This window comes from Festucalex cinctus, chromosome 14, assembly GCF_051991245.1.
Source record: "Festucalex cinctus isolate MCC-2025b chromosome 14, RoL_Fcin_1.0, whole genome shotgun sequence".
NCBI lineage: Eukaryota > Metazoa > Chordata > Actinopteri > Syngnathiformes > Syngnathidae > Festucalex > Festucalex cinctus.
In genome coordinates this window covers 10,260,694-10,274,830 of record NC_135424.1, presented here as the reverse complement: position 1 = coordinate 10,274,830, position 14,137 = coordinate 10,260,694, and the positions used below count along the sequence as shown (strand labels likewise).

At 38.3% G+C, this 14,137-nt stretch overlaps 1 protein-coding gene across 6 annotated transcripts in view; it reads left to right on the top strand.

Moving 5' to 3' along the window:
* LOC144001797 (regulating synaptic membrane exocytosis protein 1-like) overlaps positions 1–14,137 on the top strand; it is a 68,832-nt gene that overhangs the window by 28,615 nt on the left and 26,080 nt on the right. For 3 of the 6 annotated variants that reach the window (XM_077496368.1, XM_077496367.1, XM_077496366.1), the window contains exons 5-11: positions 1,636–1,913; positions 4,123–4,811; positions 9,044–9,084; positions 9,384–9,497; positions 9,593–9,692; positions 10,333–10,456; positions 13,120–13,166. In XM_077496368.1, coding sequence (XP_077352494.1) covers positions 1,636–1,913; positions 4,123–4,811; positions 9,044–9,084; positions 9,384–9,497; positions 9,593–9,692; positions 10,333–10,456; positions 13,120–13,166 — 1,393 coding nt within the window. Of the gene's footprint in view, positions 1–1,635; positions 1,914–4,122; positions 4,812–9,043; positions 9,085–9,383; positions 9,498–9,592; positions 9,693–10,332; positions 10,457–11,975; positions 11,994–13,119; positions 13,167–14,137 lie in introns of all 6 variants that reach the window. The other 3 variants (XM_077496365.1, XM_077496362.1, XM_077496364.1) reach the window with 2 other exon arrangements.

Here is a 14,137-nt window from a genome sequence, read left to right as displayed (position 1 = left end):
AATTCCGGTGATGTTGCCCCTAGTGGCCTATGTAAGATGCAACATTTTCCAGAAACCCTGTCCAGGATATGCGGCATAGATCGCAGACAGATGGATGTGTCCATGATATGTTTTAGTTATTGAGTTAAACTAGTGTGGGAAACACTGATTACAATATGAGTAGTCACAAACAAAATCTGGCATTGTGCTGTTGCATTGTTGGGTATTCAGTGTGCATACTGGATGTAGGAGGAGGCAATAGAATTAGAATTATTTGTCAACAACTTCAATCATTATCCACTTGTCTTTATTTCAATTGCTGAGGCCAAACTACATTGTGGTAGTGTGCATGCTGGGATGTTCATGATCTGAAATATCTTAGAAAAGCCTTTCTCTGGATGTCTCATTGGCTGCAGTGCTGATCCCCAGAAATACAATATTTCATTTCCTCTTTGACGTTAAGAGCATTTGAAGCTTCTATAATTGGTGGTTTGTAATATCGATATCTATTGCCGTTCAGAGTTATACAAAGTTATACAATATATACGGTATATTGAGGGTTCTATTTTCCTAGACAGGTGCATGTGCATTTGGCGTAAAAACTGTCTCATCTCAGAAGTGGGCACTTCTTTCTCTCTTTTGGCCCCATCGTTGATGATGCCCACAATTTCGGTGAGTGCTTTATGACCCAAAGTCTCTAAAAAATACACGGAATGAGGACTGACTGAAGCAGATTTTTGTCTATCGATCCCGGTCAGTACAGACGGTCCTTCTCGACGGAAACGGACAGAGTGTGCCACCTCTGTCAATTTTCATGGCGTCGCAAGACTAGTTTGCCCGGTTTGTGGCCTTGTTGCACCATTTTGGGTGTTCCGGAGGACACAGCTGCTGTTCCCTCAGTGCATCTGGCAATTTGGTAACAGCAGCCCATCTTAATTTTCATGCCAGGGCAAGTCTAGACTAGTGTGATTGTAGATTTGGTAGAAGCGCCACACACGCCTCCCTGGGAATTCCGACGCACCGATCTACCGGACCTCCGGTGCATTTCACAATATGGTGACCAAAAGTCAACCTAGACTACCTGAAAGAAGGTCTATAGTGTGGTGCAGGTGGTGTAACATGATTTTGGTGCATTCAATCAAGATGCAAGCAGACAGATAGGACGTGTGGTGGATGTCTTAGTATTTCTTTCATAAATATGGCAATCCCTCTGAATCATTGTAGAAATCAATTGAACGAATTATAATTATTATCATCTTAAAAATATTTTAATGGCACCCCCTGACTGCATGTCCCAACTTGGGGTGGGGTTCGGGGTTGGGGGTCCCACATGGACGTACGATTGGGATGTGCAAGGCAGTCTCGAATTGACCACGGCACATGTGCGGCTGATTATCCGCAAGGGGTGCGAGGGCTATTGCAGTCTTCCGACCTGCACTTTGTTTGTGCCAATCTCATCCCTCGCAGATCTGCGAGTTAATTTGCTTTCTTTCTAGCTGTGCCTGTCTAGGAAAATACCAAAAGAAAAAACTCCTCCTCGGCGCTTTGTGTTAGACTTCGGCTGGGTGCGAAAATAGGGCCCCACATGTTAATAAAAAAGCAGAAGTTTGTCAGTGTTTTGTGTATAATCTCTGAATCCGACTGTTATTTTTGTAGGTCATCTGGGTTTGTAATAACTGCCGAAAACAACAGGAGATACTGACCAAGCCAGGTGAATGGTTCACCGGTCCGTCAGGAAAGCCTACTGGTCTCGGTTCTGCCATCAGTGAGCCATCTGTGTGCCAAACCCTTGGTGATAAGAAGCCCCGATCCCACTCCCAAGCCCCTCCGGGCTCCACAACATCCTTAGATCCCAACTCAGCCAGTGCACCTGGGAGCACAGCAGGAACAGACATCCGATCACGAAGTGAACCACCACGAGACACGTACGTTTTGTAAGCAAACTGCATTTAACTCATTCAGTGCCATTGACAGCTATACACGTCAAAGTAGGGCTGTGCAATTAATCTAAATTCAATTATAATTTCAATTATTACACTCCACAATTACAAAATCAGCCTAATCATAAACTAAAAAGATTAGTGTTGTTTACATTTATACATTTGCACCTTTTTTAAATTTCAAAATAACCAATTTGATATTTTTTTTTCATCCAAAAGGAACTTACATAAATATAGTTTTTCAAATAATTTTGTTTGTCTTAATATTTTTTAATTTGTTTTTTATGTTTAAAAATGTTCTTGTTTTGTACCAAAAAATAAAATAAATAATTAAAAAATATTGCCCTACTGCACAGTGCATATGCTGCACTCAAACTTTCACGTTTTTGCCAACATAAATAAATATATATTATTATAAATTATAGTGTTTACATTTTTTTTTTAATTTGGTTTTAATATTTTTAAATGCTTAAACATTTTCTTGTTTTGTGCCAAAACATAAATAACGGTTTGAATAATCGTGATTTCAACTTTTGCCAAAATAATCATGATTTTTATTTTTCCTATAATCGAGCAGATCCATTTTTACTGGGCTGGCAGTGAATGAGTTAAAACCAATAACAGTCACTTGAAAATCACTTTTAAAGCTTTAAGAAGAAAAAAAAACCACTCTTTGAATTGATATTTTTAGCTCCTCTCAGAGGTGGGCAAAACCGTCAACACAACAGCCGTCCGTCACTGACGAATGCCCACATTTTGGTGAGTGCTTCTGTATTGTTCGCGAGTGCTTTATGACGTGAAGCCTCGAATAAACTACACGGACTGTGAAGGACCGTCTGTACTGAACACGATCGACGGACATAAACCTGTTTCAGTCAGTGCTCAGTGTATTTTTATGGAGGCGCCACGTCATAAAGCACTCGCCGAAAGATGAGCATCCGTCAATGACGGGGCGTTGTATTGATGGTTTTGCCCACCTCTGCTCTCGAAGTAGCGTTGTATTTGATATACTGTACAATAGGGGTGTGCAAAAGACAATTCGATACATACATTGGGTGCAATATGATTCAATAACGTTTCATTCTAAAGTGTAACGATTCGATTCGATTCGATGTATTACAGGATTATGATTTGACAATCATTTGACAATCAATATCAGTTTAGCATGATGCAAAAATTTCTCGTCATTTTACAATATGAATGAACTGGTCAGTAATGCAAATGTGGCATTTCGTTCACGATATCTCTCCAATAAAAGACAATTTAACTCATTCACTCCCAGCCATTTTCACAGAAGCAATCCCGTTCGCTCCCGGCTGTTTTACTGAATTTTGACTGATTTTGCAAGGCCCACAGAATATTGTGTTCAATTGCTATAAAAGCCAAAAGAAAGATTAAAGTCTCTTCTTTCATCAGGAAAAAAAGTATGTTTCTATCTGTTTCCGTTTGGCAGCATTTAGCATTAGAAGAGAGCTAAATTTCATCAGTTTTCACAAATCTATTTAAAATTCAAAGTAATTTAGCTTTTTTTCTAGATGGCCCTGGTTAATCTCCTTTGCTCTGCTGCCACCTGCTGGCCGTTTGTGTAATAACTACCATTTCTGCAACCGTTCTTTGCAGTTGAGAGGCTGCATCAAAGCCTTCTGTATGCTTTAGCATAAAAAAAACAAAAAAACAAAAAAAACATAAATATGTCTTTGGGACACTTAAAACATTAAAAAAAACGTATTTACACGTTATTGGGAGCAAATGAGTTAAATACTATTAGATTGATCAATTTTAAAGTGGAACTATTCGGTTCCGTTTGATGCACTCACATCTTTTAAATCAAAATCGATTTTCTGATTCAAATGTTTTTTGTTTTTTTTTAACCCCCCCCACATACAGTATTTAACTAAATGTAATGTGTGTAACAGAAAACATACTGATTTCAATTTGGTTGAGATTTTCGTCTGGACTTTAGACAGTTCCTCTCACTATCAATTCAGAGTATCTCTGGGATGTTTTCCAATTGATGGCAGTGCTTTTGTTATAAATCATGGAGCAATGCTTGAACAGTTGATGACCTACCTCAATTCTCATGTGTATGAAGACTAGATCTACTGCAGCTAGATGAGCATCTACCAAAACACACAAAAAACGCTTTTCTGTTAATGTTTCTTTTAATGTTTGTTGGTCTCCATTCACATATTCATTCTGCTAGGAGAAATGGAAGAGGTAGTGGAGGAACTGGACGAGGAGAGCGCAGGTCAGGCCACCCCACGCTGCAGACCCAGGTTTCCATGGACCGAGACCTCCGGGGTGAATCCAGGGAACACAGGGAAAGCCGGCGGCTCACAAAAGGACGTTCTTTGGAGATTGATCCAGTTGGAGGAAGTGGTGGGTTGAAACGGACACAAGAGGGGGGCTACCAACACATGGGCCACAGTGGTGGCCCCCCTCGTCAAGCAGGGCCAGTCCCTTCTGGAGGCCGGGGCCATCCTGTGTCAGTACAAGGCAGTGCAACAGGAAGTACGGGAGAGGTGAGGGATGGTATAGTTTCTGGACAGAGGACTGTCGGTGGACTGTGTGAACACACCCTTGCTCAACAGGACCACCCCCCTCAACTCAGAGAACCTCTGAGTTCAGGGCCTGGATCAGCCCCTGGGCCGGGGCATGTAGTGAGACGAACAAAAAGGAACAAGGCTGAAAGCATGCTACGCAATGATTCACTCAGCTCAGATCAATCGGAATCTTTGCGTCCACCACCACCCAGACCCTACAAATCGAAGCGAGGGCTGGGGGCAGGAGGCAAGAGGCAGACCAGTGTCAGCAGTTCTGAAGAGGAGGGAGGGACCACACCTGAATACAGCAGTTGTGAGGATGCCGAGATCGAAAGTGTGAGCGAGAGAGGTAAGACTTCTTATTCGGTGCTATTTTGTATCTACCAGATAAAAAAAACAGAGTCATAGTCATCTACGGTGTAATAGCATGTGTGTAAACTACAAATGCTCACGTATGAAATTAATCGACAAAGACAAAAACAAAAACATTTCCACTATAATTAGTTTTATAAACATAAAATGTTTGTTTATTTTCTTATCTTTTATTTTAGTTGATTTCGTCAGTTTTCATTTACTAAAATAACCTTGTTAAGCCTTCAGAAGTTATTGCTATATTTTCTCTTAAATATGCGCAAGACATGATTCTCAATAGCATGCTCGATTTGCCGACGATTTTTTAAGTGCAGCATTTGTTATCTGTCCATCTTTTTTGTAACAGAATTTCAGCACGTACCGCATTTTCTGGGTTTTATATACAATGCATGCTTCAGGCCAGAGCCAGCAGCCTGACTGTCATTGTGACCAGCGTGCACGTTAACAAGTGTGTGTTAGACTGCGTGCGTGTTTGTGTGTGTCTAAATGCTTTGCTGAGTGTCATATTATATTGTTTTCAGCTTGGCCCTGAGGGAGTGAGTTGGTGGTGACAGTTGCGCTGAGAGTGTACATGTGTGTGCATGTTTGTGTGTTTGTGATAGGTCCGTTTGACCCCATTTGATTCCAATGTTGACCTTGCGTGGCCCCTCACATAGCAAACTATGTCCTCAAGCTGGAGAAGACGCGGCTGTTTGCGATCTAACATTGTTATTTCCGAGTGGGGTGATGTCACATCACTGCTCACCATTCTTTGGAACTAGAGCTCTTTGCCAAGCGGCGAGCAGCAATAGAACTAAATGGAGCCATATTACAGTGTTATTAATTTTAGAACGCTTGCAAGAACTGAGATTGTTGCTGCTCATACAACTTAACACTACGTTTCTATGCTGTCGATATTTGGCTTTAGGTCCAAATTACTCTTGTTTACATGGAAATTGTTATCAGTTGGAATATACCGATCTAAACCACGACGCATGGAAAATGTCATTGTGCAAATTGTTATTTTTTCAGAAAAGGAGTTTAATGATGCAAATGTATCACTCTTTTGAACACAAATTGTTTTTAGAAGAAAAACGCTTTATTTCCGTGACACCAGCCAGCTTGCTGGACTATTTTGCTCTCGTCCAACACTGGACCAGAACTCGTGTCACAGAACGCTGTCACGGATAAGTCAGTGCTGATCGCACACACTGGAGGTGAGGATGAAATAGAGATTCATGTCAAAAAAGCCGAACTATCTCTTAAAGGAGGAGGGATGTGCTCGGAAAAGGGAGCTTCTTCCAACATCAGTGGATGATCTTAACACTTAACTCATTCGCTCCCAGCCATTTTCACAGAAGCAATCCCGTTCGGTCCCGGCTGTTTTACTGAATTTTGACTGATTTTGCAAGGCCCACAGAATATTGTGTTCAATTGCTATAAAAGCATGGAACCTATCAAAAGAAAGATTGAAGTCTCTTCTTTCATCAGGAAAAAAAAGTGTTTCTATCTGTTACCGTTTTGCAGCAATTAGCATTAGAAGAGAGCTAAGTTTCATCAGTTTTCACAAATCTATTTAAAATTGTAAGTAATTGAGCTTTTTTTCTATATGGCCCTGGTTGATCTCCTTTGCGCTGCTGCCACCTGCTGGCCGTTTATGTAATAACTACCATTTCTGCAACCGTTCTTTGCAGTTGAGAGGCTGCATCAAAGCCTTCTGTATGCTTTAGCATAAAAACAAAAACAAAAAAAACGTATAAATACGTCTTTGGGACACTTAAAACATAAAAAAAAACGTATTTACACGTTATTGGGAGCAAATGAGTTAATAACCATCGATCCCGATATGCTTGTTTTTGCTGTGTAAACTTAAGATAATTTGTCTCCAGAAAAAAATGCTTGTTTTTCACATCTTCAACAGTTATTGATATACAAGTTATCATAAAGTTATAGAGATGAAACAACCTGTATTTTTTACATTGTTGCTGCATTCTGCAAAAGTCAAACCTAGATACAACACCAAGTGTTATGACAGTGAGCAAGTGGAGCTTTAGTATAAGCAGTTCTTGTCAGAGCAGGTTTTACTGTCTACACTCCAGCATAGCAGCAAGACACTGCTTCCTTTTTTTAGCTTGAGTCTAAGACAGGATCAATTATGAGATGCGGTTGTTGGCAGACGAGAGGCATGCAGGCTTTTAAATCATTTGACTTTTTAGAATCATTGTGAGATCACAAAGGAAACACTCACTCACACGCACTCAAATATGCTGTCAGTATTATATGTACAGTATAGCGCCTGCTATGTAAAAACATCCTCTTAAACACTGCCAGGTCAAACACTGAAAAGCGAATATTGCCACAGTAGATTGAAGGTGTTATTGTGAGGAATAAATGAGATGGATGGATGGATGGATGGATGGATGGATGGATGGATGGATGGATGGATGGATGGATATTTCCTCACAATACTTTTACACCATTTTCTGTTACTTTTATTGTCTAGATTTTATGTTACCAACTTCGTATGGGTGTCGATTTTTTTTTTCTCATAAACCCATTCAGATGTTGGTGCTTCTTCAGATGTGCAGCAAAAAAGTTTCAAGCTATATATGTGGAGCTAAGAACTCTTGACCAGATTGGAAATCAGAGCAGTGTACTGCCTCTGGCCAATAGTTTTACGACTGGATTCGGATTCAAAGTGCCCGCCGTATGTCTGTGGATGTGACGTGAAGAAGGGAGCATGCAGTTTCAGTTTTTGGCCACACGTGGCATTAGCGATTGAAATTTCAATTCCCGAATCCTATTTTATTTTTTAATAAAGCCGGGTTCGGTGAATGCGCACCTCCAACAAGGTTAAGAACCACTGCTCTAACATCAGCATTGTGTTGAATGCAACCTGTGACATTTACAGATTGAATAATCACTTGTGAGCGGACTGTATATTATATATGTTTGCATATATTAGTAACATGCACAAATATGTAATTAAATCCATCCATGGGGTCCTGACTGTATGGCCAGGCGTTTTTATGACTGCAAACATAACATTCTCAACCACGTGGCCCAACACAGCACAGAATTACATTCATGCATGAGTTATGAAACTGAGAACTTAGTTTGCTTTAAGATTACATAATGCCACTATAAGTTGTCACAACCCATTCTCCTCATAGTCTGCCTGCTCCTAGGGATGCTTGGTTCTGTTTTACTCGTATTTTATTTTATGTCATAACAATGGCGTGGAAGTGCTGCACACATTTCAACAACGCCTCCCTGCACATGTGTACAGAAGGAAGTACAACTGGGAGAAATAATATTTTTCGTCATTGAATAAAAATCAGGTATTTTGTTTAGAGTTTCTCATGACAGTTGACAATAAAATCAAGGATGATTGAATCAGTGATGACAGTGACAATATAATCTCACTTTTTACATATTGACTTATGAGCGCCACAACGCTCTTGTTTTTCACCCTTAACAAGCACTGACTCAAACTTCAGTCGTTAGTCTGACCTTTTGTGTAGACTGTGTCAATCTTTTCAAGTTCATGTGCTCACATATATCTGCAGTGAGATAGCAGTTGACCTGTCAAAGTTTTCCTTTGACAGTGACCAAATCACAAATGGAAAAATAATATTCCCCCAAGACTATAACTTTATATTTTTTATTTGATATTTACTGACACACTTGGCTTGGACGTGAAGCGAGACCCACTTGGCTTGGACGACGTGGGGAAACTTGTTTAATGACTTGTGACAAAGGTCTAAAATGGCACCAGAAATTGAGGGTTCGATTTCCACTGCAGACGACAATAAATTGCAGCTAGGTGTTGACGAGATGCGAGTCTCTGACCTGATGACTGCCAGTGTGCCCTTGAGCAAGGCATTTACATTTATTATTTACCGGTAGTCTGTTTTGACTTGGATACATAAACCGGGACTAATCAAGTAACCCATTTATTTACAGGGCCAAGCTGAAAACAATATTAACGCATCAATTACAATTTCTCCACTGTTTTCCTTGACCCATGTTAATGTACATTATCTATCAGTGTATAAATATACATATCTAAAACTGAATATTCAATAAGTAATCCCATGGTTAATATATTCCAAACGATGTTCCGTATTTGGCAAGAAGAACTTAGTATTTGCTTACAGTCAGTCTATTGTCGTATATTGAAAAGGTCGCCTCACATTTACTTTATCAATTTTCATCTTCGTATTGCAGGTGACTGGGAATGCTACCCTCATGACCCCACTGTGTGGCATGTAAGTATTTCTCCATTCAGCTTTATTTGTACAGCAATATAACAGCCCTGCGATTGGCTGGCAACCAGTCCAGGGTGTGCCTCGCCTGCTGCCCAGAGCCAGCTGAGATAGGCTCCAGCACCCCCCGCGACCCTTGTGAGGAATAAGCGGTCAAGAAAATGGATGGATGGATGGATGGATGGATGGATGGATGGATGGATGGATATAACAGCCACAACTGTAACAAAGTGCTGTACATAAAACATAAAAGACAATAATCAAACAAACTGTTGTAGAAAAATAAAACATTTTTTTTGCAGCATCCTGTAACCTGGCAACCATCCAAGGAGGGTGACCATCTGATTGGCAGGATCACCCTCAGTAAGAAGAGCACAACCATGCCGAAAGAAGCTGGGGCTCTGTTGGGATTGAAGGTGAGGGTGGTATTGGACATTTACAGCCTGTACACTGATGCAAGACAAAATATATGGTTTCATATTCCTCATGGCATCCCTCTTTCTGTTTGTAGGTAGTTGGTGGTAGAATAACAGAGTCGGGGAGATTAGGTGCCTTCATCACCAAGGTCAAGAAGGGCAGCCTGGCTGATGTTGTCGGGCATTTGAGAGCAGGTACACTGAACTTCCGAGTCCTCAAAAATACAGAAGCCCAAATAATCATGTCTTCAGCACTCTACCAAAAATGTAGTATTTATTTATTTGAACTAAAATCAAACTCTTACTGGATTAGAAATGCATTACAGTATAACAGAAGTTAACACTATAATGCACTAGAACTGCATCTGTCAGTATGTACACATAATTTCAGAAGAACAGTGCAATTTGTACTTTGAAAAAATCAGTTAGAATTCCACGTCATTTTGTTCTACAAAGGATTTGTCGTGTCCTTTTGGATTTATGTTGAAGATTCTTTTCCAACAGGACTCACAGTTCCCCATAAAGTCCGAAACAAAAACAAACATATAAATCATGCGAGACAGTTTATAGGAGTGAAAATGTATTATTAACCGGAACTGATGTTAAGTCAATCCACAGTTCCACAGGTGTGTATTTACTGCTGGAATTTTTTTTTGCAAAAATAAAGTAATATTGTAGTTAAACTGAAAAACTGTGTTCATAATATACAGTGCACTACTCAACTTAGCCATCTTAGATATGTGCATCTTTATTCAGAGATTCTATAAATACTGTAATAGAGAATTGCTAATCACATCAAATCACCTTGACAGCTATTACAAACCTCTAATTCCAGGGGACGAAGTCTTGCAGTGGAATGGGAAACTGTTACCAGGAGCCACCATGAAGGAAGTTTACAACATCATCCTGGAATCTCAAGCGGAGCCCCAAGTCGAGCTAGTTGTGTCGCGTCCTATTGGGTACGTTGTTTCGAAACTACTGACAGCTCGTGTCATTGAACATGTACACACTTAAACACAATTCAGAAATAATCACTCACTGGCCACTTGATTAGATACTCTTGACTGTCAATGTACGAAAACGGTATAAAAATTCTACCTTGATTGATGAAATTTTTGGACTGATTGTTTGCTTGCCGATTGCCTTTGTCAAGACAAAAGTTTTAATATTGTATGTGTTCCCATTAGATTGTGTACAATATTTATGCTGTTTCGAGTCTGGAAACGCAACATATCCATTTCATTTCACATGTACTGTTCAGTTAAGTAAAAGCTGCTCTGAAGCTCTAAAAAGTTCAAATTTACAATATATTTCTCAAAAGGTATTATACTTAACAAAATTATTAAACCACCTTTTACAAAAACCATAAGAGATTATCCAGCAATATGTACTTTAATGCAGAGACTTTCAATTTCAGTGACGTCTCAACATTTTATATTTTCAACTGGAACATGGAATAATATTAAACCCCTAAAACTATTGATTTTGTGTTTTCAAAAGTCAATAGCTATTATTTTTAGTCAGAAAATAATTAGTCGCGTTACTATTTTTGTAAGAGATTTTATTAACCAATAAATTAAATAACTTCTGAAATACAGGGAGTCATCGAGTTACGTCGTTTGGACTTTACGGCGCCCGTGACTTTTCCGTAGCACCTCCTTTTTCATTCATTTCTCACATTAATCACATAATTTTAAAGTTATTTAAAGTTGTGTTATTGTTACCTGCAGCAACGGACGTCCATCTAGCAGGTCGGCACGACATCAGGCGCGTCACATTTCCAAGTTTAAGCTTGAAAGAACTCCGCTCTGCCATCCGTCAGCAATGAATGTCCGTGCAGAAACACAAAATATTGGTTCCGGCGGCTTATTTTTATTTTATTTTTTTTAATTACTGTACAAAATATTTTTGATGTAAATATTGATTTTAAGGGTGAAATCCAACTCAAGTCGAAATTTGGGTTCCATCGCCAGCGCTGTAACTCGAGGACTCCCTGAAGTGACGTTGAAAATTACCACTTTTTTAAAACAATGGCCTATTTTTTTTTTTTTTTTTGACAAAAACATATTTATTGGCCTTAAATATCTCAAGATGCTGGCCACCTTTGCTACAATTGTCTACATTCTGATCATACAGATCATTTAATTCTACCCATTGAATGAAAGTATTAATGTAAGCAATATCAGAATTTGATGCAGGTTTTTTTTTGTTTTTTGGAAAAACTGAAAGAAGGCCATTATTTTAGGAAGGTGATAGAATTCATGGTAAGATTAGTAACTACTTTGATAGCAGAGATTCAAATTCAAATAAGCTATTTTCGACATCATTGGCATCGTTTTTATTGATACTGTATTATCAATTTGAAAAGTTATTTTCAACATTATTGATATTGTTTTTATAAATAACGTTTACGTAAATATTTGCTTTGTTTTGGAACACAAGTTGAATGTATTAATTTCTCTCCAAACACTCACAAAGGGTGTATAGAAAATATCAGTAAGTAATCTTACCATTTTATTAGGACCTTTTTAACCTTCATGCTTCTGGAAAAATTATTATGCCATATTTTTGGTGACATTTTGCATCCCGCAAAGTGCAGATCTTTCATTTAGATGAGCATACGTGCAAATTGGGATCTTTGAAAATCGCTGCAATTGTTTCTTCAGTTTTCAGGGATGCAAAATGGGAGTTGACTATCAAAGTAGAATTGTTTTCCACAAGCCAAATTAGCCAGCATTCCAAGAAGACATCAATTTGATGCGTAACATGCTCCAAACTTTGCTAACCCTGCTGTTTTGAATTTTGGCTGCTGGAATTGATGATGCACGATTTGAGTTTATTTTAATGATGCTTGCTTTATTGATCTTATCTGTATGCGTGTTTTGTAATATTTGTTGTTGTTGTTCTTCTTCTTGTTATTATCATTATTATTATTATCATCATTATTATCCATTATCAGTATTATTAATATTATTATTATCATTATTATCAATATTATTATCAATATTATTATTATAGTCATTATCAATATTATTGTCATTATCAATATAATTATCGGTAGTAGTAGTAGTAGTAGTAGTAGTAGTAGTAGTAATATAGTAGTAGCAGTAGAGATAGTATCAACTACACATGTGTTATATATATTGTATGTATTTATTTTCCATCACACACTACTTATAGTTACCAGTAACATAGAGATCAATATATCAAACAAAACAATATAAACACAAAAATGCCAAAGTGCATGCAACAAAGAATCCTGGACTTCATCATCGGGAAGATAATTAATGGAATGTGACAAAATAACATAATATCATATGCATAGAGCTTCACATCATCATGCTTTGTTTGGTTTTGTAAAGATGGTGTCAGTTTTTTTTAGTATTTGTAGTTTTTGCTTATCATTAAAGTGATGAGTGTGGATCATACAAGTAATCAGTCTGAATTAAGAAACTTCCCCATTCCACGATCATTTGCTTTGCCATGTTTATATTTTGAATACTACAATATTTCTGAATCAAGCATGTAAGCCTGCGCGTCTGTAAAACTACTAACTTTACTGCATTCAATCCAGCTGGTTGTAAACATGCAAATGACTCATGTTATTTTTTTTCTTTTTCAGTGACATCCCAAGAATCCCAGATACATCCCACCCTCCATTAGAATCTAGTAGGTATCTCTTAAGTTACAGAGTAGAAGCTCTAAAGTTGAAAACAGTCCATTCTACGATGCTCATCAACTTTGTTTTTAAATTGAGGGGGAGGGGGGGACCCCTTTGAGATCAGTTAAAATGGAAGAATCTACTGTAGCCAAAACACTGCTTCATAAACTATCATACCTGTATAACTATATATCAAGCACTGTGCACAAGCTGAATAATAATATGTGAACACATGAAACAACATGCTTCCAATTAATGATACCTTTCTTTATATGTAGATATTTTCTTTGACTCTCCAACCAACTCATCTGCTCCTACAGTGTGGTATATTCTTATGAAGCATGAACAGTCAACGCGTATTTATTATGGATGAGCCTGAAATAACACAGCAGCCATCTGACAGTTTTCACAAGCGACTTCATCCAAATAGAGAAAGTGCCGTACTGTCCATTAAAAGCCCAAACACTCAAGATGCTATGCACACAATGTGCAATGCCAAAGACCTGTACATCTCTGTCGCTTCTTTTGCATTTTTTTGCCATTTTGATTTATACAACAATAGAACTGTTTGAAATTGATTATTTCACTTTCTGTGTGTTATTGCATGATCCAGCCTTTAAAGTCTGCTGCGTTGTCACCAAATATAGCACTCCAAAAATGACACAAGGGAAGTGACTGAAGATAAAGTGTTTATGAATAATTATTCCAATCTGTATTCTCACAAAATACTTACTTTTTTATATGTTGGTGATTAGGTGTTGTACTCACTTGTGTATAGTGTTGCCATAAAGTCTGCTATAACAGTATTAAAACAGTAAGAAACAATTGGCTCGGACACACTACCAAGCTCAGAAGCTAATCTACAGCCAAATTTGCCAAACTTATACAACTTCAAATTTCAAGTTACAACAGTCGTGGAAAACTGAACCACTACAAACTTTTTTTTGTAGGAAAAAACATCTAAAACATACCACAAGCA